We start from the raw sequence: 26,569 nt of genomic DNA, 5'->3' as shown, positions 1-26,569 counted from the left end.
TTTTATGTAGTGGGCTTACCAATTCTAATTCAAACACTGAAAACGTACCTTAGGAGAGCAGTTTGTAGGTTTTCCCTTTACCTGTGATAGCAGTGGTTTCCAGTCACATTCCAGAGTCAGAGATCAAATGGCTGACCATATTTAACCTGAGTATTTGATTAAATTGAAATAATTTGATAAATCGAGAAGTATTGATGGAGCTAAAAGATCCAGCAAGAGTTTACTAAGGAGCTAGGTTCAAGGAATAGCCAGAGCCTTCACACCATAAGGCTTTGTATTTGGCACAAATCATCTAGCATTTAGCCCTGTATTCTGCTGGAAGCCAAGACACGATATCCTTTTCATAGACCAGCACATTGAACCTATACAGAGCTCTCTCAGTGGTCCTGAGGAATACTGTACTTTGGACAAATGCGTTCTTACAATAATTTCTATATGCCAACTGGATCTTCCTATTCACAACCTGTTTCCTTCCGACAACAAGGGTCTCAAGCAGGATAGAGGTCCGGTGATAATCACGGATTATTAGATACCCCTGGTCAGAGAAGAATCAAAAGAAGGCAAGATCTCCAACGAGTACAGCATGAGCAGGTCTCTCATGTCCCATCTTGGGTTCCCTGAAGATAACTGAGCTATTGTCGCTCAGAGCATATCTCCCACATCGATCTTCTTGCCTGGCACATCCTGGCTGCACTCAGATTTATGTTGGTACACACATATTTCATTTGTTTCTGCACTTTCATGCATGTCTGGAAAAGTCTCATGAGTTTGGCAGTGCTCAGAATGATCCACGCAATCTGAGATGGCTTCCATGGACTTAACCATTCCTGGAAGACACAACCACTAGGCATCTGTTACAACGAAGCTTAATAGAAACAGGTTACTGGCTGCTGGAGCAACCCTGCTACAAGGAACAAGACGTTTATCCTAAGCCAGTGCTTTCCTCCTGCAGGATCTCAGAGGGGGGTGGTTAACAGAAAGTTGGTGTTTGATAATCCTGGTGTGACACTGCTGGTAATGTCCCTCTATGTTTCAGGCACTGGTACCACTCCGACGGAAGCATGGATACTGCTAAGGAGGTACCCCAATGTCTCCAAGAAAATGGACGGAGATCAGTCACAATCTCCAAATTTCATCCCAGAGAACTTAACTACTCCTTGATTCTCAAGAGGAGTGTCCTCCGGCAGAAGAAGATAGAGCATATTTGAATAGCATAACCCTGGATATAATGAAATACTGTACGTGTTCTTCTTCAGTCATCAAGGAAACAGAAGCTAGACACTCTAAAACGCTCAATTAAGATGTGGGACTTAGCTACATATTTAAATCACAGAGCAATTCCGTAACACCAAAGCAGTGGGTGGCAGCTATGGGCATTACACCTACAAATAGGATAGTGGCCAGCCAAAACTGGTGTTGCACCTATACCTCTTCTCTTTCCTATGAGACATACACTACGTCAGAACAGAAAGTCTCTTCATGCCTGTTACAGTTCTATTTAAATGTTATCCACATTATACTTCTTTCACTGAGAGTTTGACTCCCTCAAGTATAAAACACAGTTGTGAATAAAGTTTGAGCTGAAAACAACCACCTTAAAATGTATCTGCTGCAGTGGTGTAGAATCACTAAATAACAGCATAAAGCAGCAACCCTGATGGCATCCCATGCTGAACTCCAGCAGGCAAGAAAATGCCTCTGATCAATTCTTGCACACTAGACACACTGTCTAATGAAAGTCAAATCTGATCCCCAAGGAACAAGGATTTTAAGGTTTACAGTAGTAAGGGTTCATGTATCAACACGGTTTAACCCCATGAGATCTTGACTTGTGAAAGGGCCCCACTAACTTGGACGCAGAATTTGTCATGCTCCTGTAAAATGTAAAACTAGAGCAGTCAGCATCGAACCTCATACTGTTTATACAACTGGAGTGAGATATTTCCTGCTGACACAAGTAAGGCTGAATAGAGTGAAATAAAAATACCAAACAAAGATAATTAGGAAGAGAAGCAAGGGATAAAGGGCCACATGTACGAAGTTTAGTGTTTGCGATAACCAAATAGCCAATTGTTGCAATTCGTTATTTGGTCATTGCAAACGCTAATGTACGAAAGGGTGTTTTACACTTTGTGATTCCCTGTGGGTTGCAAATAGACCTACCTCATGAATATTAATGAGGTAGGTCTCCGTTTGTGACCCACTGAGAATCGCAATAATCCAGGGATGGTGGCCTGCTGGGGTTAGCAGACCACTATGTCCACGATTGTTTTCAAATAAAGCATTTTTTTAATCTATTTAAACCACATCCCGTTTCCCTAAAGGAAAATGGGATGCGTTTAAAAAGAAAAAAGTGAAACGTTTAAGTTTTATTTTTTTTAAGAACAGGCAGTTGTCCGTGGGACCACTGCCTGCTCTTAAAAACTATTTTTTTCATTCTCAAACGGGAATGGGTACAAAGGGGATCCCTTCCCTTTTGCAAATGGCTTACCACCAACTTTAAGTTGGTGGTAAAGTGCAAACGTTTTGTGACCACATTTCGGTCGCAAAACATTTGTACATACCGATGCGAATCAGTATTTGGAAGGGATACCCTAAAACACCCCTTCCAAATACCGATTCGCAAACCCAAATTGTAATTTGGTTAATAGGTGACCGAATCACAATTTGGGCTCTGTACGTTTCAAAATGCCTTTTTGCATTTGCAAACGGCGACTACAAAAAGGCTTTGTACATGTGGCCCATAGTTTCCTCCTCTTTCCTTGCCCAAACAAAGTATCACGCCTTAAACAGGCCCATTTTTCACTTACCTTTGCTAGTGTAACCTCCAATGACATAAATCTTGCCCTTACACTCACAAGCTGAGAATTCTGCCAAAGGGCTCGGCAGGGAGGAAACAAAACTCCACCAGTCATGTTCTGGGCTGTAGCATTCAACATTTGAAAGGGCCTGACCCCCTATGGCATATAGTTTCCCGTTGACAGCCAACAGCTTAAAATTTGACCTGAAAGTTAAAAACAACAGTCGTTAGATACAGACAACTTGCAAATATATTGAAGATAGACATGGCAAAACACGAGGTTTTTGATAACTGAAAATAAGGAACATGTATATGCCCAATACCTGTGGTGACTTCTGCAATATTATATTAGGGCCAGGCAAGGGCTCAGCTAGACTGTCGTTTCCAGAACCATAAGTAAGTCACTATCATTTTGCAGGTTTCAAACACCCTCAAACATTCTAGATGAACTTAGCAGTCAGACAAGTCCAACCCCAGAAACATCACCACATACAATCATACGAGGCATTTTAGTTCATGCGCATTAATGCACATTTTGTGATGTCATACCGCAGATACTGTCATTATTTTATTTATTTATACACAGAGTAGGTGCAATCTTCATCATTAAAACATGCCTCGCCTTTCACTCTCTAACGTTCTACACATGTTCTTCCCCTTATGATCACACATTCACTGATCTCGCATGGAAGCCCACAGGAACCACAAGTGTTCCTGGCCCTGCAAATTGCAGAAAACCCACAATTCTCAAAATATTGGAGCTTCTCAACCTGCCAGTTCCTCATCTACAACTCCAAAGAGGCTACCTTCCACCGTATCTAAACACTATCTGAAAGTTATAAAGTCTCTGGACATTTACTCACCAAGAAAAATCCCTTTTGACTTCGGAAAAACTTCAAACAACAAATCACGGAGCTCACCCACTCCATATGACACACCCTAAACCTGGAATTCAGCTCCATGCTGTACCTCGAATACCACTGCTCCGCACGACTGGACATACCACTTGTCTACACCAATTACTTTCCACAGTTCTATATGAATTCGATGAAAATGACCAAGAGGAAGCATGTTGTCGTAAAACATTTGATCGCACCGGACTCCTCAAATGCTTAAGTTTGAACGACATTCGCAGCGCTGTCGAAGATTTCAACAAGGTAAATGCCGTTTAACACTAATCTCCTTCACAGTTTTCTTTTCTAACAGGGGGAGAACCCAGAATAATCTCTGTTCTTCCCAGGCCACTTCACGATATCACTTCTCCCCTCATTCTTTTCTTTCCTTCTTTTATCTGAAACAGATGAGGGGAGGGTCATCTATTCTCCTACCACTTTGTACTCACTACAGGGACCTCTTGCTTATTCCAATATCTCGTCCACTCAACATCTCCTCTTTTTTTTTTTACTTTTACATATTTTTACCTCATACATTTCTACCATTCCTCCCTTCTTACTTTGGTCCTCTTACCTTTTTCTTCTGTCTGATTTTAGTTCCTCTTACCGGTCAGGGATTTCTTAGAATTAAAGAAAAACACCAGCTTTTAAAAAGACTATTCTTTTCCGTTTTATTTTTCTTAGAACTCCCTTAAACCTAGAATTTCCATTTTTGTCCTAAATTAGCATATCCACTCATTCATCACATACCAATTGCTCATTCAATGCAATCCAAGTTCACCAAGCCACTGCTTCTAAAAGGCCTTCCACATTGATACCGTATCCTACCTCAGGTGTGGCATTCCGATCATCCACCAACCAGAGATACATTGTTTGGGGTCAAGGACAGCAAGTCATCAGGTTTATCTTGTTCACAGGACAAGAAGGCTCAACCTCTGTGGCGCAAACACTTTTGATTTCAGTTTACAGTACCAAAGTATCGCTGTGGAAAATAGTATCATTTGACGCTGAGGCAAGATATGCATGCTCATGTACAGTACATTCGGAATAGGCTGTATGGTCCAGTAATGTAAGACCTTTACTGTTACTGTGAGCGCTCTAAGGAAATAGTGAACTGTACGCTCGGCATGCATTAATACCAGAGGTTCACATGTAAAAAGGCGTGCAGTCTGTAAAACGTAACAATTTGTGGCCATTTATTATACTGTCAGAATGCTCCTAAGTTCAATGCAAATACACGCGAAGAATGAAAGCAAGATTGGTGATTTTAAGTCAATACGTCCCGCCTATGCAAAAGCTATTGGCTTTGCCAATGTGTTTTGACTACGTTGTATACCAGCGTCGCTGCTATTCAGCATGGCTAAAGGTTTGTGGCGTACAGTGGCGGAGAGTGGAAGGTTGCAGAGTGGCATACAGTGTAGTAGAGTGCTGTGCAATGGTGTAGCAGAGTGGAATGCAGTAGATTGTCGCGGAGGAGACTGGCATAGCTTAGCATAGAGTGCAGTAAAGTATCAGAGTGGAGCCAGCTTGTCCTCTCGCTCTCAGCTGACTCCACCTCGATGAAGACCAAAATACACAACTGTATGAAGAACGTCTCAGCCTGGATGAAGAACAACTGCCTGAATCTCAACATGGACAAAATAGAAGTTCTGATCTTCCACAGACACTCTGCCCTCTGGAATGACTCCTTGTGGCCAGCGGAACTCGGCCCCACTCTGAAAGACCACGCCCGCAACCTTAGCATCACCCTGAACTGAAAATTCTTAATGAAACGTGTTCAAGTGGCTTCCCGTCAGAACCAAGAAAACTGTGATTCATGCCCTCTTCACCAGCCGCCTGGACTAGGGTAACACTATATGCAGGCACCACCACTGAACTCATGAAAAGACCCCATACAATTCAGAATGCTGCTGCCAGACTGGGCTTCAACCAGCCCAAGAAGACTCACATCACCTAACACCTTAACCCTTTCCATGCGCCCGGCCAACGGCCGTCGCGAATACTACCTCCGTAGTGCTGCGCACGTCCGTTGCCCGACGTGGCCCCGTCCGCGCAAGAATTTACCCGCAACGTGGCGGATTTTACGCCGCGGTCAACGGGTTAAGGACCTCCACTGACTGCTTGTCCAGAAGAGATGGCATTTCAAGTTTCCGACCCATGCCTACAAAGTCCTCCACGACCAAGTACCCGCCTACATGAACCGCTGCCTGCATTTCCGCCGACCTCCCAGGAACCTCTGCTCTGCACACCTCACCCACGCACATATACCACACATCCACCGCGGCCGCTCCTCCCACCTCACAGTCTAATTCTGTAAAGCCCACCACCTCCACACCTCACCCTCGCTGACCCACTTCAGGAAGAGACTCAAGACCTGGCTGTTCAACTGAAACCTGCAGCACAGTGCCTGGATACCCACTCTGGTGATAAGCCGCACTTTACAAGTACAACTTGATTGATTGATATTTACTGAATGTGTGAGTTTGGCGGTTTTACCACCAAACTCATAATCTGTGCATAAGTAGTAAACTGCTGTGATTTGTCAGTTTTCATTGTGGCCAACTAGTTCGCATACACTTTCCGAATTTTATGATACCACCACCAATTATACTCCAACAGCTTTCGTCTATGCATACATGCAACTTCAGATGCAGTCTGTGCATATATAATTACTTTAGTGTAGGATGGATGAGACAATTACACATCTTCAACTTTTTGGCAAGAGTCCTGTTCATGTGACAGAAACAGCTTGCAACTAGAACTGAACGGTGATCCTGACACAACTGTGCCATCCTGATATATTAAGAGCATGTAAGTGCCTACCATGGTCATGAGCGCCATGGGCTAATCCTGGCCATCCTTGATCTCCTGGACACATTTTGGGCATAACTGTGGCTATCACTGATGCCCTGGCATAGCTGCACCCTCTGCCTTAACCTCTAGTGGCGACTCTGGAATGACGAGGCCCACCTTGAAATACTATCGGCACACCTGACATACCCTCATGGCAAACCCATGCATAATGGTGACCATGCCATAACCATGCCCAACCTTGATATACTTGGAAGTTTGAGTTGTAACTGTGGATATCCATGGTATAATGCCCTACCAAAATGTTCATGTGATATATTGTGGCCTTGATAACTAAATTGTAGCTATTTTTGGCACAATGGTACAGAAATTCACTGACAAGTGACGAGCCTTCCTAGTATTTGATGATAAATGGGTATTAAAGTCAGAATCTGCCCGTGTTTGTCAGCAGCACATTAGAGAAATTAGTGAAAATTACAAGCTGAAGTTTAGCGACCAAGCCTTTAGTTAATAAAAGTTATAAAAAGTGGTATTTCTGGATAGAAATAATATTTTATTCAAGAAAATGATGAGCTTGTTTGATGAACAGGATCTTATTTATCCAAAATAGAAAATATGAGTTAATAGAAAAATATGTGCATTTAGAGAAACAGAGAAGCTGGTGTGTGGGGAACAATTTTAAGTTCTGTAATATATTTAAAGCTCACGTTTGAGTTATAAGCTATTGTGATTTTGGAAGACCTATTGCTGATCTTTGTTACAGAGGGCACTTGCTAGTGTGAATGTTCCTTTTTGGCTAGTACATATTGATAAATTGTTTTATGATTTTATCAGTAATGCTGTTGAGGTCTCAGCAAGTGAGATTGCTGTAGCCAGTCTGCTTTATGATCACATGTGGTCTATGTAAATCAAGAGGAATCTGATGGAAGGATACAGTGTAGAATCCAAGGAAGACCAGAGGTAGCCGTGAGGTAAACCAAAGTAGAGGTTTATTAACTTAGTTTCAGGTTAGTCCCAGGATGGAAGATACAGGATGGTTGTTCATCAGTTCAGCTGTTAAGAGGCCCCACCAGGTGCAGCATCTTTGCCGCTCAGCCCACTCTTTCTAACTGTCATTCACCCCAGTCCACCAGGCACACCAACATTCTACTCAGTCATCAGGCATTCCAACATTCCACACACACACTCCTGCATACTGGCTGAGCAGCAGGAAATCTAGGTACAACACATCCTCTTCCCTTGAGAAAACAATGAACGAAAAATAGTTACAACATTGCGTGAAGGTAAACACAACTATGCAGAAAGACTATTACTACATTGAAAACTGGTAAATATAACTTTGTTGAGGAAAGTTACGCAGATTCCAGAAGAACAGAGGATGGAAGACTGATTGAAGATGGATAAGGAAAAGGGTGCATAATAGAAAATCAGGATATAGCACATCCACTTTCCTTGGGAAAATAATGAAGAAAATTCAGAAATTGAAAGGTGCAAGAGGGAACAGAGGTGCGCAGAAAGTAAAAATGAGTAGGAGGAGGAACTCCGAATGTGAGACATAGAAAAAAATATATGCAAGCAATATACATGGTAAATGTGGATAGTAGGGTTATCAACAATTTTAAATTCAAGTACAGCATGGTAATAATGTGCAGGGTTGGGAGAAAAGTGGACACCAAGAAGGTGTAAAACCCAAACTACTCACCCATTGCTACACATCACGCACTAATGAGGGAATTGTGCAGGACTGGGAGAAAGGAGGACACCCGCGAAGTGTAAATTCCAAGCCATTCACACCGTTCTGCACACCTCAACTTTGTAAGGTGCACTGGGGAACCCTTAGTACACATAAAAATGATACGCACATTAAAATCAAGTATAGGGTACACTGCCCATTGCGCACTAAAAAAAATGTATGTATAGAGAACACTGCCCATTGCACACTAAAAAAAAATAAAAATTATATATATATATATATATATATATATTCACTGAAAAAAAACATAGGTTTCAGGGGCGTTATAGTTAGCTGGAATTTTCACTCGTACAATACCATTGAAATTCCCCGTTATAGTTAGTTCAGCTAACTATAACTCGCGCACCCGCAATGCACTGCTGATGACGTCACATATTACATCACTCATGACATGGTCAGTGACATCACTGATGACATTATCCAGTGAATGTGTGTTTTTCTGAAAATTACATATGTTTTATATATGTATATCTCAAGGTCGATGGAAGAATAAATGGGTATATAAGTGTCTAAATGGATGATTTGTTTTTGAAAAATTGATTGTATAACTGACTGATTAAGTGTATCTTAGTGAATACATGGCTTAGTGAGTAATGTTTAAATATGTAAATATCTGTATCAGTCTCTCACTTTGTATATAAGTGGCTTCATGGGTTGGTGAGTAACTACATGAGTGTCTATATAGGTTATTAGTTGGTTTTTTGAGTATCAGTATGAGTGTCTGTATGGTTCGGTGGGGGGCATTACGTAGTGCATAAGTGCATGAATGAGTGACTCACTGTTTGTATGTGTTGAAGACAGCATGTGTGCAGGACTGTATGGGTGGATGAGTGTGTGCATGGGTGTGTTAGTGAGTGAATGACTGTCTCAACAGTGTCTTTATGAGTAACTACATACGTTTTAAACTAGTTTATGTGACTATTGGTGTATATAAGTGAGTATATGTGAGAGTGAGAGATTGAAAGAGTTCCTGTATGAATAAGTATGTGTTTCTATAAGTGATTGTTTAAAAGACTAAGTATGTGTAAGTTTCTGTAGAAGTAAGTGTGGTGGTGTGTGTATAACTGTATATGCAAGTAAATGGATTTTTGATTCTTTATTAGCATGAGTGACTGTGTGTGTGAGTAACTCTATGGATGAGTGGCGTTGTGTAACAGGATGTATAGGTGTATGAGTACATATGATGAGTGAGTACATGTATGAGTGACTGTATAGGACTGTTGGTGAATGAGTGGATGTGTATGTGGATCTTAGAATTACTGAATAGGTTGTTGTAACTGATATTGGTATGTCCATTGTTTTGAAAATTTTAGTTTTCTATTTTTGAATGTGTGTATCAAAGGTTATATTAGGGTGAGAGGAGGTCTGCCACTCTATCACAAGGATGAGGTCATGAGTGATGTAATATGTGACATCATCAGCAGTGTATTGCGGGCGCGCGAGTTATAGTTAGCTGAACTAACTACAACGGGGGTATTTGAATGGTTTTGTACGAGTGAAAAGTCCAGCTTACTATAACGCCCCTGAAACCTATGGTTTTTTCAGTGAATTTCTAAGGTTTTTTAAATGCTAATTTCTAACTATGCCTACAGAGATAGGACATGTAAAGAAAGAAGAAAAAACGCACAGAAAGAAAAAAAAGAAATGCAGAAAGAAACAACAGAAGTCCTCAAAGACGAAGAAAAGTGCAGGAAGAAGGATAATGTGCAGAAAGAACAAACAGAAGAGCAGAAAGAAGCCTTGTTGCAAAATCATCCTGTACCCTCAACTTTTTCAGACGGATACTGGTGGTAACTGAGTCTGACTAACGAGTCCTAGAGCCAGTGCTATGTTAAAAGTTACTCAGAATACAGTAAAAACACCTACATACACTAGGGAACACTATGTGTTGGGGTCCCCCTTTGATCAGCATGACCTCCACTGTAAGCCCCTAGTATACAATAGGGCAGGGGATTAAAACTACCTCCTAAAACGCGCCACAGGGCGTGTTTGCACAAGTCACCTGAGGCCCCGTCCCCTCACTTCCCCACTGTGTAAACACGTCCTGTGGCCGTTTTAAGTTGGGAGATTAAGTCCCCTTGAATCCTGAGGGTACCTAGGGTCCAACTAGTCCACTAGGTACCTCCAGTAAGCGCCACAGAGCTGCGTTGCAGAGAGATGTAAAAAGTGGCACGGCCTGGACCACCTCTCTGCAACGCAGCTCAGTGGTGCTTTCTGGAAGCACCTGGTGGGCTAGTTAGCCCCAGGGGTCCTCAGGATTGAAGGGGAATTATTTCCCCAACTTAAAACGCGCCATAGAGCGTGTTTGACTACGTCACCTCAGGCCCCGTCCCCTCCCTTCCCCACTGTGTAAACACGCCCTGTGGCCGTTTAAGTTGGGAGATTAAGTCCCCTTGAATCCTGAGGATCCCTAGGGTCTAAATAGCCCACTAGGTACATCCAGTAAGCGCCATTGCAGAGAGGTGTAAAAAGGGGCACGGCCTGCACCACCTCTCTGCAACGCAGAGCAGTGGCGCTTACTGGAAGCACCTGGTGGGCTAGTTGGCCCCCAGGGTCCCTCAGGATTGAAAGGGAATTATTTCCCCAACTTAAAACGCGCCACAGGGTGTGTTTGCACACGTCACCTCAGGCCCCGTCCCCTCCCTTCACCACTGTGTAAACGCGCCCAGTGGCCGTTCTAAGTTGAGAGATTAAGTCCCCTTGAATCCTAAGGGTCCCTAGGGTCAAACTAGGGTCAAACTAGCCCACTAGATACCTCCAGTAAGAGCCACAGAGCTGCGTTGCATAGAGGTGTTAAAAGGGGCGTGGCCTCAGAACACCTGTCTGCAACGCAGCTCCCTGGCGCATACTGGAGATACCTGTTGGGCTAGTTGGCCCTCAGGGACCCTCACTATTGAAGGTGAATTAATTCCCCAACTTACAACTGGCCAGGGGGCGCGTTTGCAGAGTTCTGCAAGGAGGGGGCGTGGCCTCCTGCGCGATGCCGGTCTTTTATTTATTTATTTATTTTTAAGAAGTTGGGCTGTGTGGCCCCCCTTCTTTTTCTAATTTACTGGCCCTGGGGACCCCATCCCCCAGGGCCTGCACCCTAATTTTTTTTGTTGAAAAAAATTAATTTGGCCCTCCCAAGGCCTTAATCGGCCCCGGGGACCCCAACCCCCGGGTCATGGCCTTTTTAAAAAAAATTCTTTAGGAGTGGGCTGCGTTGCCCCCCTCCTCAGGCCACTTATGGCCCGGGTACCCCATCCCCCGGGGCCGGCCTTTGTTTTTTATTAATTTTTTTAAAAATATATTTATAGAAACACCTAGGACATGCTGGATAAACTGTATGTACCTATCACCATGACGATTTACGTGATATTCATTAAAAGGCGACTATGCATAGAATGAATCCACATGGAATGTATTTACACCGCTAGTGAAGCTCTGACGTGTCTGACGCCCTACCGTGCCTAATCCCGGCGCCCCCGCCGGTGGGTACTCTCCAAGTAGACACCCTTGTCGTTTATTTATACAAACATGGGTAGCTATTGATGGGCACATTTAATATACACGCACACCAAGCCATTCAAACGGGATTCGACAATAATTCGACCAAACTATGCAAGAAACCCCCCTCACGGTTAATAAAACACACATCCACCGCCGGATGTGTAATACTTTTTATTTTACTCTCTGGAAAGGAGACAAACCTCACTTGAGAGTGACAGCGTGCTCCTGGCTGAGCCCAATGCTGTGTTACACTCTCCAGTGCCCGCCGAGTGCCTCACACCTCTGTGTTGTATTCCACCAGCTAGTGCGTATGCTATGACACTCTCTAGCCCATGTGCACTGTAACACCACCCCGTGAATATGTCATGCCACACTTGCCTTCGCACGGGTTATATTGCCCCATCTAACGTGCCTTCCTCGATGCCTATGTTATAACGCACAGCGCTATGCCACACATATTACAATCTGGGATCCATATCTTTGTCACAGTGCATATGCAACGTTACACTCCCCAGCACATATTTTATATTACAACTTTAGAGACTAGTTAGGTTACACAACACTGCCCTGTGCATATTACACTCCAAGGCGCATATCGCATTGCATGCGCTAGTGCCTGTGCTATCTCACGCTCTCCAATGAATCTGTCATTGCGCACAATGTACTGCATATTATATTTCACGCCCCGGTTCATCTTATATCACACATTTTGGTGCATAGTTTATACCATATACTATATCTAGTTTTCATTTTCAATCGTGCTCTCAGGACTACACTGCGTCCACCTACCCTATTCACGGGCATTACATTTTGCGATGGGGGGTGGAGGGTCAGGGGGTGCTTCTGCCAAGTGAGCCCGGAGTCACAGTCACAAACATCCTCTTCTTCCTGAATAAAAGTGAAATTATGCTGCATACTTGTTCATATTTTAAGTAGTTCGCACAGACACACATTTTAAAAACAATAAAGTTCCTAATACCCACCTTCTCTGAACAGTTGGCTTGCTGACCCATCCACCTCCTCCCTATCCTCTGTTGTCTGAATCCATGGACTAGCCTCCTCCCTCCTGCCATGCATGGTCTGATGTGCTGCCACTGCCCTCCATTTAGCATGATGTACCAGTCCACTCCTCCTGCCCTCCATTGCCCAATTCTATAGCCCATCATTGACCTCCTGCTAAGCCTCTGTGCTTAGCTTGCTGCCCCTATTCTCCTTCCCCCAGCCCTCCGATGTCTTTGCGCATGCCCCTGCTCCATCCTTTTTGCCCACCATGTTCCATGGACCTGCCACTCCTATCTACTCTGAGTGTTCTGTTGAGCTGCCACTCCCCTCCCACCTGCCTAGCATTGTCAGATGACTGTAACCTGTCCCTGCCACCTCCACCCTGCCTGTCCACATGCCATGCCCCTATCCCCTTCCTCCTGTCCTCCATGGTCCATTTTACTGCCACACCCTTCTGCCCTCCCTTGTCTGTTGTGCTGCAACTGCTCCTCCTGCCTGCCCCGCGCAGGTCTGTTGTGAGGGCCCTTCCCCTGAACTCTCTTGTCTGTGCCTCGGTCTTGACCCTCCCTTCTATCTTTCATGGTCCTTTGTGCATGCCCCTACACCCTCCTTCTTGCCCATCATAGCCATTGTGCTGCCACTAACCCTCCCGCTTGCCATGCATGGTCTTCTGTGCTGCCATGGCCCCTCCCACCTTCCCTGTGTGGTCAGCTAGCTGCCCCTGACCCCCTCCCACCTTTCCTCCATGGTCTGTGTTTATGCCATCATAGTCTCATTGTTGCTCTCCATGGTGTGTCTTGTTTCTAGTGCCCATCCTGCCTGACCTCCATTGTCATCTTGCTGCTTCTGACCTGCCCCCTTGCCCCCAGCCCTCTGTTTCCATGTGCAGACCCCTATTCCCTCCCTCCTGGCTGGTCTGTTCCATTGTAATGCCCCTGATCCGTCCCTCCTGCCCTTTATGGTCTGGTATGCTGCAGCTTTCTCTCCTGTCTGTCCATTATGGTCAGCTAGCTACCATTGCCTCTTTCCCCTCTGTTCTCTGTTGTCCATGTGCATGGTCCTGTCCCTCCCTATTGCTTTCGATGGATTGTTGTGCTGCACTCCCGTCCCGCATGCGCTGTGTGGTGTATGGTGCTGCTGCAAACCCTGATGCCTGCCCTGTAGGGTCAGTTTGGTGCACCTCTCCATGTCACTCCTGTCCTCTGTTATCCCAGTCCATGTCCCTACCCCAAATCCTCCTGCCTACCATGATCCAATGTACCATACTTGCGAACATTTTGAACTTGGTAAGAGGGAGATTTTGGAAAAAAACTGGGGTATTGATTTTCCCCTTTGAGTTACATTGAAAAAGAGGAGATTGTAGACAGGAGACAGATCAAATAAAGCCCATTTGAGCTTAAAAACATTGGACGTTTCCTGGCTGAAACGGGTCAGTTGGCATGTATGGTTGTACTACCACTGCCTCTTCCTTCTGCCCACAATGGACTATTATATTGCCACAGCCTCTCTTGCCAGTCCTGTATTGTTGGTTTGTTGCCCCTGCCCCCATTTCCACTGCCCTCCATAGTCTGTTGTGCTGCCACTGCCCTTCCTGCCTGCCCAGTGTGGTCAAATTGTTGCATCTGCACTCTCCTACCTGCCTTCAATTTTCAGAATCCGTGCCCCTGGCCTCTGCCTCTCAACAGTATCCCAATGAACAACTAGATTGCTAACATTCTATATTTATTACAAAAGTGTGGAACGCCTGACGTCATCTTGATGTAATCAAAACTGTAATACCTAGAGTATTTCCTTTAGAAATTACATATATGAGAGGGTCTTATTTGCATCAAAATTATGGTTAGTGCTCTAAAAAACTAAAATGAGGACATATTTTCTGAGTTTTCAAATAGCGACAAAGAACTTTTAAATTATTTGTAATCTTTATGTTTTTTTATCCAGTTGACCACTTGATTAAATGTTGCACCTAGGGGAGAGGATGTGGTGTTACTTCCAGAGCTGCAGACTTTGCAACTGGGGAACCAGGTTGGAGTTTCTACTTCAGCTCAACATTCTGTGATTCTGGTCAAATCACTCAATCTCCCCATGTCTACAACCAAAATGAATTTGATCTTGTGTGATGTAACCAATGCTCATGTAAAGCACTCCAATACCTGACTAGTCTGCACTATATAAAACTGCAAATACACAAAAAATAAGTGTTTTGCACACTTCTGTCATTGGGCTACATGTGGGCTACATCTGGGTGATATTTGTGCTGCATTTGGGTTCTTTTGTCTCTGGTGGCCATCTTGGGAGATTTATTTGTTATGAAGTTTCCTAATTTCCTCATTTACTGCAGTCTCCTCAGTAGGAAATGCTTTCAGTTTTTAACTTTGATTCCATCAAGAAGGTATTCAGATATGTCACACATTTGCCATAAATTCTGAATGTTAGCACTCTAGTTGCTCATTAGATCACTGTAGTAAAGCTACTGCTCACCACGGAAGTCTGCTGCTGGTATTAAAAGTGCATGTTTCAGTCTGCATATCAGAATTTTTTTATGAAATAGAAGAGGATTTGAGAAGTCACTCAAAATGTGCCCTAATTTTTCTTTCTTCAGCACTAATCATAATTTCTATGGCAAAATTAACCCCCTCATTGTGTTCCTTTTTAAATTAAATGTTTTAAGTGTTACCACTTTATTCCAATCAAGATGGCTTCAGGTGTGCCATACTTTTGTCATAAGTAAGACTGTTAGCGCTCTAGTTGTTCGTTAGAACACTCTGGGACATTCTGTCATTGGGCTATACTTGGGCTACATCTGGGTGATATTTGGGCAACATTTGGGCTCTTTTGTCTCTGGTGGCCATTTTGGGAGACTTATTTGTTATGATGTTTCCTAATTTCCTCATTTACTACAGTCTCCTCAGTAGGAAATACTTTCAGTTTTTTACTTTGGTTCCATCAAGAAGGCATTCAGATGTGTCCCACATTTGCCATAAATTCAGAATGTTAGCACTCTAGTTGCTCATTAGATCACTGTAGTAAAGCTACTGCTCACCAGGGAAGTCTGCTGCTGGTATTGAAAGTGCATGTTTCAGTCTGCAAGTCAGATTTTTTTAATGAAATAGAAGAGGATTTGAGAAGTCACTCAAAATGTGCCCTCATTTTCTTTCTGCAGCACTAATCATACTTTCTATGGCAAAATGAACCCCCTCATTGTGTTCCTTTTTAAATTAAATGTTTTAAGTGTTACCACTTTATTCCAATCAAGATGGCTTCAGGTGTGCCATACTTTTATCATAAGTAGGACTGTTAGCGCTCTAGTTGTTCTTTAGAACACTCTGGGAAGCTGCAGTAGAACACAAAGGAATCAATTGACAGTCTCTGCCCTCGTTGGATGTACATGTTCTACTGAGAATGTCAGACTTTATTCTCACATGACTGAGAAAGATAATGTGAATTTACAGAAAATATGCTCTCAGTTTAGCTTATAAATCACCTTCCAAACTTCTGTGGGAAAAGCATGAGAAAATAGTTCTCTCAAACATGATTCATGATATCCCAGCAGAAGGCTTTTTCACATGGTAAAATCACCTTAGAACACACCACAATTCCTAAAATGAGTATGGTACCATCAACAAATGATTTATAATGTAACAAGTCTTAAAACCTTCTATTAACTGCTATGCTTTTTAATGAGGTGCCATCATGTATATTGGTCCCAAGATGGCTGCCAACACTTCTTGGATGAAGTGCTGACAGCCAATCAGACCTCACGATGAGATGTGTGGTTAGGCTCCGCCCAGATATATATGGGATTTTACTTTTGATTTTCTCAGGAACTACTGAACGGATTTACACCATTTAAGCAAAAGGCACGAGTCTGAACTGAGGACTACCTCTTTGCCAAATTTGGTGTAATTCCGTTCAGCACTTCGGGCTGTAGCTGCGTCAATAGGTCCTATGGGAAAATGCATGGTGAAAACGCGTTTTGGGACCTCCCTTTTTTCTCGGCCCCCGCTTGATGAATCACCGTGAAATTTTCAGGATAGGAGCGGACCGGAGCTGGCCAAAAGTTTGGAAAATTTCGCAAAGATTCATCAATCGACGCCAACGTTATTCCAAATAGAATGTTGCGGATTTCCTATGGAAAATAGGTCCTAACTATAACTACCTACTGGCGACTGCCAGTAGGTAATATATATATGGTACACTGCCCATTGCACACTAAACATTTTAAGAATAGGGTACACTGCCCATTGCGCATGTATAAATAAATAAGTGTAAAGGGAAGAAAAAAAAAACACTGCTAGGTAAAACTAATATGCGGGTAATACAAGCGTCACCCAGGTTTTACATTTAGGTAGCGAAATCATAGTAAATAACACATTTGAATTTTAAATGGGTAGTATGGTAATAAATGCTCTGAAAAAGGGGCACAAGGCATAAATGGCAAGAAATGAGCACTGCATAAATAACAAGATTTAAAAAATGTAACATGACATAAATGCATGTCAACACAGGACAAATACATCGCAAGTTAAAAATGTACAAGGAACATGTTCCGAAAAAGGAAACTCGTTTCTAAGGTGTAGTTCCTCAACGGAGAAATTGGAATAACTGTGGTACCATCACTGGAAATAAAAGCAACAACGCACACAGTATTTATGTAGTGTTGACATACGTGGTGATGGCGAGTAAAGTGACATCCAGGCGCATATCGAGTCATGCCGCTCACTCAGCTAGTGAGTTCTTGGAAGTGTGTAATGAAGCGTTGAAACCTGTAGAAACCGTTATGAACACCAAAGCTTGAACTGAAGAAAAATGACAACGCCGACGATGATGTACAGCTTCCGCCAATTAATCACTTGAGGAGTGAGGCGAAAGTCATGCTGGAAGCTGCACATAAATTGATGAAAAGTGTCAAACACAAGATGGCGGCACGCTTCTTGACGCCGCGCCGTGTGGTTCACTATCAGCGCGTCCTCAAGATGAAGGTAAGTGCGTGCTAGGGGGCTCGTGCCACATTTTTTTTTTATTTGAAAGTGGAGGATGGCAACATGTGCAGGCAACATGTCTCAGCGTAGACCAAACGTGGAAGCAAAAACAAAAAAAACATGTCTCACCTGACTTTGCCTAGCACCGGAACCAAGCACAACACAGCCAGACACAACCAGGGAAACACACATAGTAAATAAACTCTGCAGTCCCCTTTTGCGCAGGACCAACGCGGGAAGGTCTCTGCACATCACAGTAGATGCATTCTCCACGTTACACTTTCCATATTGTGCCCACATGTGGAAATAGGCAGCTCACTGTGATCTGTTCAGGTGTGAACACACACCTCAGGGGCACTCACCGATGCGAATAAGGGGTCCCAAATAGCCTTCAGTGCACAAAATAAAGTTAATAGTGCCGATTGATGGTGTAACTGGCTCCGTTAAAGCACTACCTAAATACAGAGAAAGTTGGTGCCCGCTGCAGTATAAACATTGATAGACTATGTTGAGGCGAATTACAGCTCCAGATAGATCGGTAGTTTGCCAGTCTTTATTGTAGTTGTCAATGCTGAGTTTGCACCAGGAGGGTGTTTGAATGTACACAGCAAGCTGGTTAGCATAAATTTATAGAAGGAACTTGAAGTGCCCAGGGCAGGCTGTCCAGTTGGTGGAGGACACTGGTGGGGATAGGATGGGCGATCATGTAGATTAGTAGCTAGTCACGGAGGGTCTTTTCTTCCAGATCGTCGCCAATGATGTAAGGATACAGTGTAGAATCCAAGGAAGACCAGAGGTAGCCGTGAGGTAAACCAAAGTAGAGGTTTATTAACTTAGTTTCAGGTTAGTCCCAGGATGGAAGATACAGGATGGTTGTTCATCAGTTCAGCTGTTAAGAGGCCCCACCAGGAGCAGCATCTTTGCCGCTCAGCCCACTCTCTAAATGTCATTCACCCCAGTCCACCAGGCACACCAACATTCTACTCAGTCATCAGGCATTCCAACATTCCACACACACTCATGCATACTGGCTGAGCAGCAGGAAATCTAGGTACAACACAATCATTGCTGTATACACCTGGAAGATTTGTCTAGCGCTGCTGTCTATGGTCGGTGACAGTGGTATTTGTCTAAGTTTTGATTATTCCACCATGCTCCTTCCAGGCAGATAATTATGAATCTACCTGGAAGAAGCAGGGAGACAAAACTGAAGAATTTTTAATTTATAATAGGAGAAAATTCTACCTAGTTTTAAAAAATATAAACCCTGTGAAACTGCATATCCAGTATTTTTTTTAACTGCTAGTTGGAAATGCCTATAAGTTCTCTTTGGAGGGTGAGCACTAAACACCCTTTTGAAGCATAGAACTTGGCTGACACACCAACAAAGTACTGGAATACTTTATTAGTGCATCTTTTTTGTGACTGGATTTTAGTAATGTTATGTATAATTTGAAAGGCAATCTGCACCATTAAGACCTTTAAAAAAAAAAAAAAACGCTGGAGAAAGCCTCCCCAACCTAACTCCGCAAGAGGAACCCAAACTATCATACAGGAAGTTTGACTTATTTGCTGTACCCATTACAACAGAAGTTATTTATGCTAAACTCTTTCAAAACCTACCATTCTACCATGAAGAAAATCAAATAATGCAAGGGTTCAGTGATAGGGAAAACACTGAATTGAACCAGGCAGCAGGAGTGCATTTTATTCTGGAGTCAAATCAATGCCTTGAGTGTTAGTGTGTGATTTGAGAGGTAGAATATTATGCAAGGAAAGCTTTGTTTTCATTTTCTTTCAAAATACCAAAACATGTACAAAATAAACAGGATTTGTTAATAGTTGAACAGGTAGTTACCTCTTCTGATTCATTGAAGCTATCTGCGACCATTCATTCTTGCAAGGATTATAGCAATGGGCCGCAGAGATTTCTTGGCTGGTCATCCTAAAGCCTCCCACTATGAAGAGGTAATTGTCCATTACAGCTGAGCCGTATCCTCTCACATGCACCATGCTGGGTGGCAGGTTGCTAGCCATGGGCAGCCATCTCTGGGCAGCCTCATCAAACCTCATCACGGACCAGGGTCCCTCCTGTTGGAGACCTGTCAACGTGGAGCCAAAGAAGTCCCCCAGGGCTATGAGACTGGCGTCCCCTTTCATCCTCAGCTCCCTAACCTGCTGCCGAAAAGCAGTAGGGAAGAGATGAAACTCTGGCCGTTGGAGCAGCTGGTGGTAGTTGCAGGCCATGAACTCCAAGCAGGCGTCCCTAAGGTCATGCGTGCCATAGATTTCCGCCAGATTGCAGAGCTCCACGCAGTTGTCCAGTTGGATCCGGGTCAGCAGGAGCTCCAGCATGGGGGTGACCTGCAGGAAGGAGGCGCTCTCCACCAGATCCTCGAGCGTCTCCTGCTCCAGGGTCACCTGGGAGGTGTTGATGAACTCGATGACCAGCTCCAGCCCTGGGATGCTCAGCCCCTGCAGCTGCACCGACTGCCCCGGCTTGGACTCCCTCATGCCCGAGCTGTACAGCGCTCGGAAGTAGTCGCTCCGCTCGATCAGCTTGCTCTTGCACACCTCGTAGGACTTATCCCCCAGCAGGATCTTGATAGTCTCCTCGGAGGACATATTAGCGAGTGGCTGAACTTCTCCAGGCTCCGCTCTGCAGCGCAGCGGAGCTCCGCGTTCACACGGCGTCGCAGTCCTGCTCTGCACAGCATCACGCTCCATTCACGCCAAAAAAGGCAATGTTTAGCATCCCATGCCTTTTCCCAATTAGCAACAAACGCTCCGGCAAGTACATGCCCCTAGCGTAGAGTGGGTCCAGATGGGCAGAGACTCTCCCTCGACTTGTACTTACAGAGCCCGGGGAGAGCCCTCCGCACATCCTCACTATTTTAATTGGCCTTTAACGGTACTTCCTCCCTTACAAGCTCGGTGCCCTGTTGTTTTCAGGGTGCACGCAGAAAATGCAAGTTCCTGGAGTAGATACGGCCGTGCGTCACTTCTTCTTCCTGCTTTTTGAACCAATCCCTATCGGCTGACCGCGGGCTGTCTCCGCCCATGCCGGAAAAGAAAAGAAAAGTAAACAGATCACGGAGAGTGCACCTGCTTACGATGGCCAAATTCATTGTGGGACCAATGTTCTTTTATTTATTTATTTATTTATTTAATGCGTTTTTATATAGCGCGATCTTTACCCGAAGGTGTCAGAGCGCTTCACAATAGCAGCAGTAATGATACATAAGGAGCAAAAATACAAGTGAGCATGTTACAAAATCAAACGGTACGTTACATGAGGCATTAGTGACAATTGTGCAAGATTCAAGGGCAAGCAAAATACAAGAGGTAGCAAACGATACGTTACAAACGGAAAAAGTGATGTGTGCAGGTTACAAGAGCATACAAAGTACACCTAGAGGTAAAAAGTAAAAAAAAAAAAAAAAAATTGCAATAAATGGCCGACACTCAGAACACTAAAACAGAAGTTACGTTACATGAGGCAGTGGTGGCCATAGTGCATGTAACAAAAGCAAACAAGATACAAGAGGTAGCATACGATACGTTACAAAAGGAGAAAGTGACATGTGTGCATGTTACAAAAGCGATCAAAATACAAGTAAAAGTATAATACTGCAATATATGGCAGACACTCAAAACACAAAACACACTGGGAAGGCACTTCTATAGGCATGGAGAACAGAATTTCCTATAATGGAAGGACTTCCTTCAGAAAATATAGGGCGTGAATTAAATTTGGAAGTGTCTTTGAAGGAGGAGAGATTTGAGGTCAGTTTTGAAGGCCTGGGAAGAGGTGGTGGTCCGGAGCTGAGGCGGAAGTGAGTTCCAAATTCTCACCGCGTTGCCTGAAAAGGATTGGGCCATCGATCTTTCCTTCTTGAAAGTGGGAGGTTCAAGCAATACATTTTCTGCATTCCGTGATGGTCTGGAGCCACCAGAGAGTTTCAGTTTATCCGCCAGGTAGCGAGGGGAGGATGAGTGCAAGGCTTTGTGGGTGATACAGGCAGTCTTGTAGATAGATCTTGCCTCTATGGGAAGCCAACGGAGGGTGGATAAAATGGGTGTGATGTGGTCGCTTCTTTTGGCCCCATGTATGAAGCGAGCTGCTGAATGGAGAACAGACTTCAGGGGGGACAGGTGGGACTTGGGGAGGCCAGTAAGAAGAGAATTGCAGTAGTCCAATCTGGAGAGAACCAGCGGTTGGACCAGGGTTTTAAGGTCGTGCTCCGGGAAGAAGCGACGAATCCCCCAAAGAAGGCGCAGTTGGTATCGAGCAGACTTTGCAATGGAATCGATGTGGGAGAGTAGATTGAGTTTTTTGTCGAGTATGACGCCAAGGGATTTTGCGCTCTCTGACATGATGTGTGCTGAAGGGCAGTGCAACTCGGAAACATCGGTTTCGGTTAGCGCCACGTTACGAGACTATTGCCAACTAGTCCTGGCTATTTTTAAATCCTCGGAAAAATGAGATTTTCTTATCCATACTTACAATGGTTATCGTGAAACTGCCATTCCCAGCATCTTTAGTTCTGTTGACTGAGAAAAAACAAGCAATGGCAATGCAATCGGTCTCGTCTTTGTGAAAGTGAGAGCTCTTGGCGTTGAAAATGGCAATGTTTTTTAATTTAGTTTTTTTGTATGCAGTGGAGTGATGATATTTGCATAGCGATTTGGCCATTCCTATGACTTCTCAGCACTGGAAAACCAGAAAATAGGAACTTTGTGATGAAGTTGGCCATTTCATTGGGCTAAATTGGTGTGTGGGTCCAGGCTTTTTCCCAGAGTAAAAGGGTGGAAGGTGGATGCCAAGACTCAAGCAGGCGATGGATCGACAGCAACTTAAACAAGCATTTGCAATGCATTAGGTCTCGCATTTTCGAGAGTTTAAGCTATTGGCATTGTAACTGACAATGCCTTTTATTCATCTGTTTAGAAATGTTGCACATAAATAAAAGGCATTGTTATTTACAATGGCAATAGCTTTAACTCTCAATCTCGGAGAGGTAGTGGGGGCGGGCAAGTTGGAGGGGTGAGAGGGTGTTGGGCACGGCATTCAGTACTCAATAAAAATAAAGAAAGAAAGATGGCAGCTGGTATAGTTAAAGCGGACCTCCATGTCAAAGGAAAGGAGCGCGGCCGCTATATATTGCAGGAAGAACTGTACTAAGAGATTTGAGGACATAGTCATCTTGGAATCAGGACAAGATTAATTCAAAAGGGGCTTGCATCACAAAGCACCCATGTACTCAATGAGTGTTGGCTCACAGAAGATTAAAAGAAAAAGTGTCCTACTGAATACATCTAAAATCTAAAAGGTCCTCCCAAGCTGTCACTATAACTTACAGTCTACCAGATTCCACCTTCATAAAATCCAGATAAAACACCCTCCCACTCTGGGATTTGAAACTCATGGTTGAAGCCATTGTAATTTCAACCTTTCTTAGTGGCCGCCCCCCAAAAAACTCATCCCCATTAACATGTGTTCTTCATGCTGCTTCTCTTTCAATGTACGGAACATAGGTGCATACTGCCTACATCCAACCTCAAAACTTCACTAGTGCTACAAAAATAATTAGCAAAAAAAACACAAATATATTGAAAACAAAATAAAACTTAATGGACGTTCTTTTCAGGTCGGTGAGAAATATAATTGATATCACATTTTTGGGGGAGTGCAGTGAAAACGTTACACTTCGACCAACTTCCAGAGATTGCTGGAGAATGACAAGCTTGGAGGTACAGAGGTATATGTACAATGTGAAACTCAAATCTCTGTACACGTTGGTGAGAGTAAAACAAATCGCACAAAGAACATAGAAAATATAGCGAAGCAAGATGGAGATCCCAAAACGATGCTGCTAGCCACTGATAGCCCCACTAGTTTAAGGCTCACATGTATGCTGAATGTGTTTCCTGTAATTAACCCCCCAGAGTGCTGGCAGTGAGGAGCAGTAAAATGACCAGGAGGCTGTAATGAAAACACATGTTCGGGCTACAGGTCGCCCCTCCCAAAACAGCAGCACCCCTAGAGACTAGAGCACGTTATTGTGGGCAAAAAAGTTGGGCCAGTCCCATTCACTAGCCGGGCATTTCAATTGAACAGCAATTACTACAGACAGCCGGTAATGAAATATGTGTAGGTCCTGCAAGCTGGTATAGACCATGTACACAGTGCACGAGTGAACCCCGTACAGCTCTGCATCCTTTACCCTCCTGAAGTACGTGGGGGGAGGGGGCGTGAGAGTGGGGTCACACTGCCGCTAAGACTGGTATGTTTTCTTTAGGCTGAAGGTTTTAAACGCCCCAAAGCTGCTCTGCACGACTAGGTGATGCAGTTCACCGTCTGCTGAGCCCTGCCCGCTGTCGGGGCCGGAGGCGACAACACGGACACCTACAAGCCTCCGCCAGGCTCGGGCTAAAAGGAATCGACGCCCGCTTAGTAGCAAGCAATGAAGTCCAAGTAGACAGTAGCGCTTTTGAAAAGCACAGCGCGCTTGAAAAATGTAAACCAAAGTTAAAGTACACAATACAAAAACGCAAGCCTACTAATGCAACCTTTTAAAAATTCGCCACACAACCTACGTGCCTCGAAATGCATACAAAAAATGTAAACGAAAGTTAACGTGAACAATACAAAAATGCATGAAATAGTAAAAGAGTTAACTTGAACAATAGAAAGACGCATGCAATAGTAAAAGAAACAAGCAGGAAGTGGGATAAGGGAGGGGGTAGGGCACGTCGCGCCCTCTAAGGGGAGAGAGGCACGCAGGCTGGCAAATGGTGTGCACTTTCGCGGCCGCTTTGATGTCCTCAGTGGCCGCGCGGCTCACTGAGGACATCAAAGCGGCCGCAAAAGTGATCAGGCAGACTGACAAATGGTGCGCGTGCCCGGCGCACATGCACTGTATTTGGAGGCCTGAAAAGCACTAGTTTGCACTTCCAGATCCCCCGTTTACAAAAGCTCTCGCGAGTGCAGCGCTAAAGCGCTGGCTCAGACGAGACCTAAAAAGGCACTTCATACAGCCAGGAGTTAGCCGTGCCACAAAAACTATCCAAGGGGTCCCCACTCAGGAAAATATATGTTGTATACTGTAAGGGTGACTGTAAGGGTGTTGACACCAGTAACTAGTAATAAAAGTAAATGTGATTTTGCACAGAAAGAAACATACACAGTAAATCTACACGATGTGAACAAGTTTGAAAGAGGATGGGAATGGATAGTTGTTCTCTGTACTCACATGGAGCCACTTGTTTCCAGAACAGAAATGATACCCACCCGAACTTTGACATCCACTCCTTTTCTCACCACAGCCTGTGTGTGACTTTCCACGTATGTGGTATTTTGACAGTGCTGCAATTACCAGTGTTTTTACATTATTCCTCTGTTATAGCGAGGATAAATCCACCGGTCTACCTTACCGTGCATCCCTTAAGGAAAGTTCTGAACTCTGCAGGGAGCCACAAACTTCCTTCCACCCAGCATTCCTATAAGTCTTCTGATAAGAATGGTGCCTCACTTGTATGGGTAGACCTAATGTCCGTAATAGGAAATGGCCCAAAAGGCAACATGGATACATCACATTTTTCCACTCAAAACAGGCCCATTTTTTGAAAAGTGGGTAGCTGTGGATTTTGGGCCCTAACTCAAGGGAGTACCTAGGGAAATCTTGCAAACCTGCACTTAAAAAAAAACTAGACACCTGGGGCAATCCGTGTTAGGTGAATTGTGTGGCTCTCACCAGGTATTTTTACCCAGAATCCCTTGCAAACCTCAAACTTTGACTAAAAAACACAAATGTTCCTCACATTATTGTGATGGGAAGCTCTGGAATCTGCTGCGAGCCAAAAACGTCCTTCCACCCAGCAGTCCCTAAGTCTTCTTATAAAAATGGTACCTCCCTTGTGTGGGTAGGCCTACTGCCCGTGACAGGAAACAGCCCAAAATGCAACATGGATACATCACCTTTTTTCACCGAAAGCTGACCTGTTTTTTTATGTAAGGTGGGTATCTGTGGATTTTGGGCCCTAAACCAGGCAGCACCTAGGGAAACCTAGCAAACCTGCACTTTTTTAAAAACTAGACAGCCAGGAGAGTCCAGGATGGTGTGCTTTGTGTGGATCCCATGAGGTTCTTTTTACCCACAATGCCATGCAAACCTCAAACTTTTTTATTGACCTCGTTTTGATCCGTTCCTGTTGTAGGCACTAGGCCCAAACACACAAGTGGCACAGCGTTTTCATCAGCACCAGTGGAGCAATGCTGGTTGTTAGGAGTTTTGTGGATTGCTGCAGATTCCGTGAATTTCCGTCACAGAAATGTAAGGATAATGTGTGATTACAGCAAAGTTTGAGTTTTGCATGACATTGTGGGTAAGAAAAACTTGAGGGATTCACACAAGGCACATCACCCTGCAATCCTGTTTGTCTACTTAAAAAAAAAATGTCTGTGGTTGATAGGTTTACATGGGTGGTGGCCGGGTACGGCCCCTAATCCCAGAGCTACCCCTATTGCTGATCTCTCCACTGGGCACTTTTGCGCCTTTTGTGTCAAAGTCTCTTGGCCCACCCTCACAAGTGAAGTACTATTTTTATCGGGAGACTTGGGAGACTGCTGTGTGGTAGGAAATGTGTAGCTTCCAGCAGATTCCATAAGTTTTCCTCACAGAAGTGTGAGGAAAATATGTGTTATTCAACATTTGAGATTTGAAGAGCATTGTAGAGTTTAAAATGGTGTTGGATGCCTGCGAAGCACACCACCTTCGACTTCCTCAGATGTCTAGTTTTCGTAACTGTCTGGGTCTGGTAGATTTTCCAGGTG

General features: G+C 44.1%; 1 protein-coding gene across 1 annotated transcript in view; it reads right to left on the bottom strand.

The window, feature by feature from the left end:
- KLHL42 (kelch like family member 42) overlaps positions 1 to 20,716 on the bottom strand; it is a 35,392-nt gene extending 14,676 nt beyond the window's left edge. Inside the window, exons 1-2 of the mRNA XM_085652328.1 lie at positions 19,592 to 20,716; positions 2,811 to 3,004 (exon numbers count right to left, since the gene is read on the bottom strand). Of these exons, the coding sequence (XP_085508454.1) occupies positions 2,811 to 3,004; positions 19,592 to 20,460 (1,063 nt within the window). The 5' untranslated portion in view covers positions 20,461 to 20,716. The remainder of the gene's footprint in view (positions 1 to 2,810; positions 3,005 to 19,591) is intronic.
- Positions 20,717 to 26,569: the final 5,853 nt, after the last annotated feature.

Source organism: Triturus cristatus, chromosome 4_1 (genome assembly GCF_964204655.1).
Source record: "Triturus cristatus chromosome 4_1, aTriCri1.1, whole genome shotgun sequence".
Taxonomy (NCBI): Eukaryota; Metazoa; Chordata; class Amphibia; order Caudata; family Salamandridae; genus Triturus; species Triturus cristatus.
The sequence above is the reverse complement of the archived record's forward strand: the minus strand, read 5'-3'. Positions and strand labels throughout refer to the sequence as shown.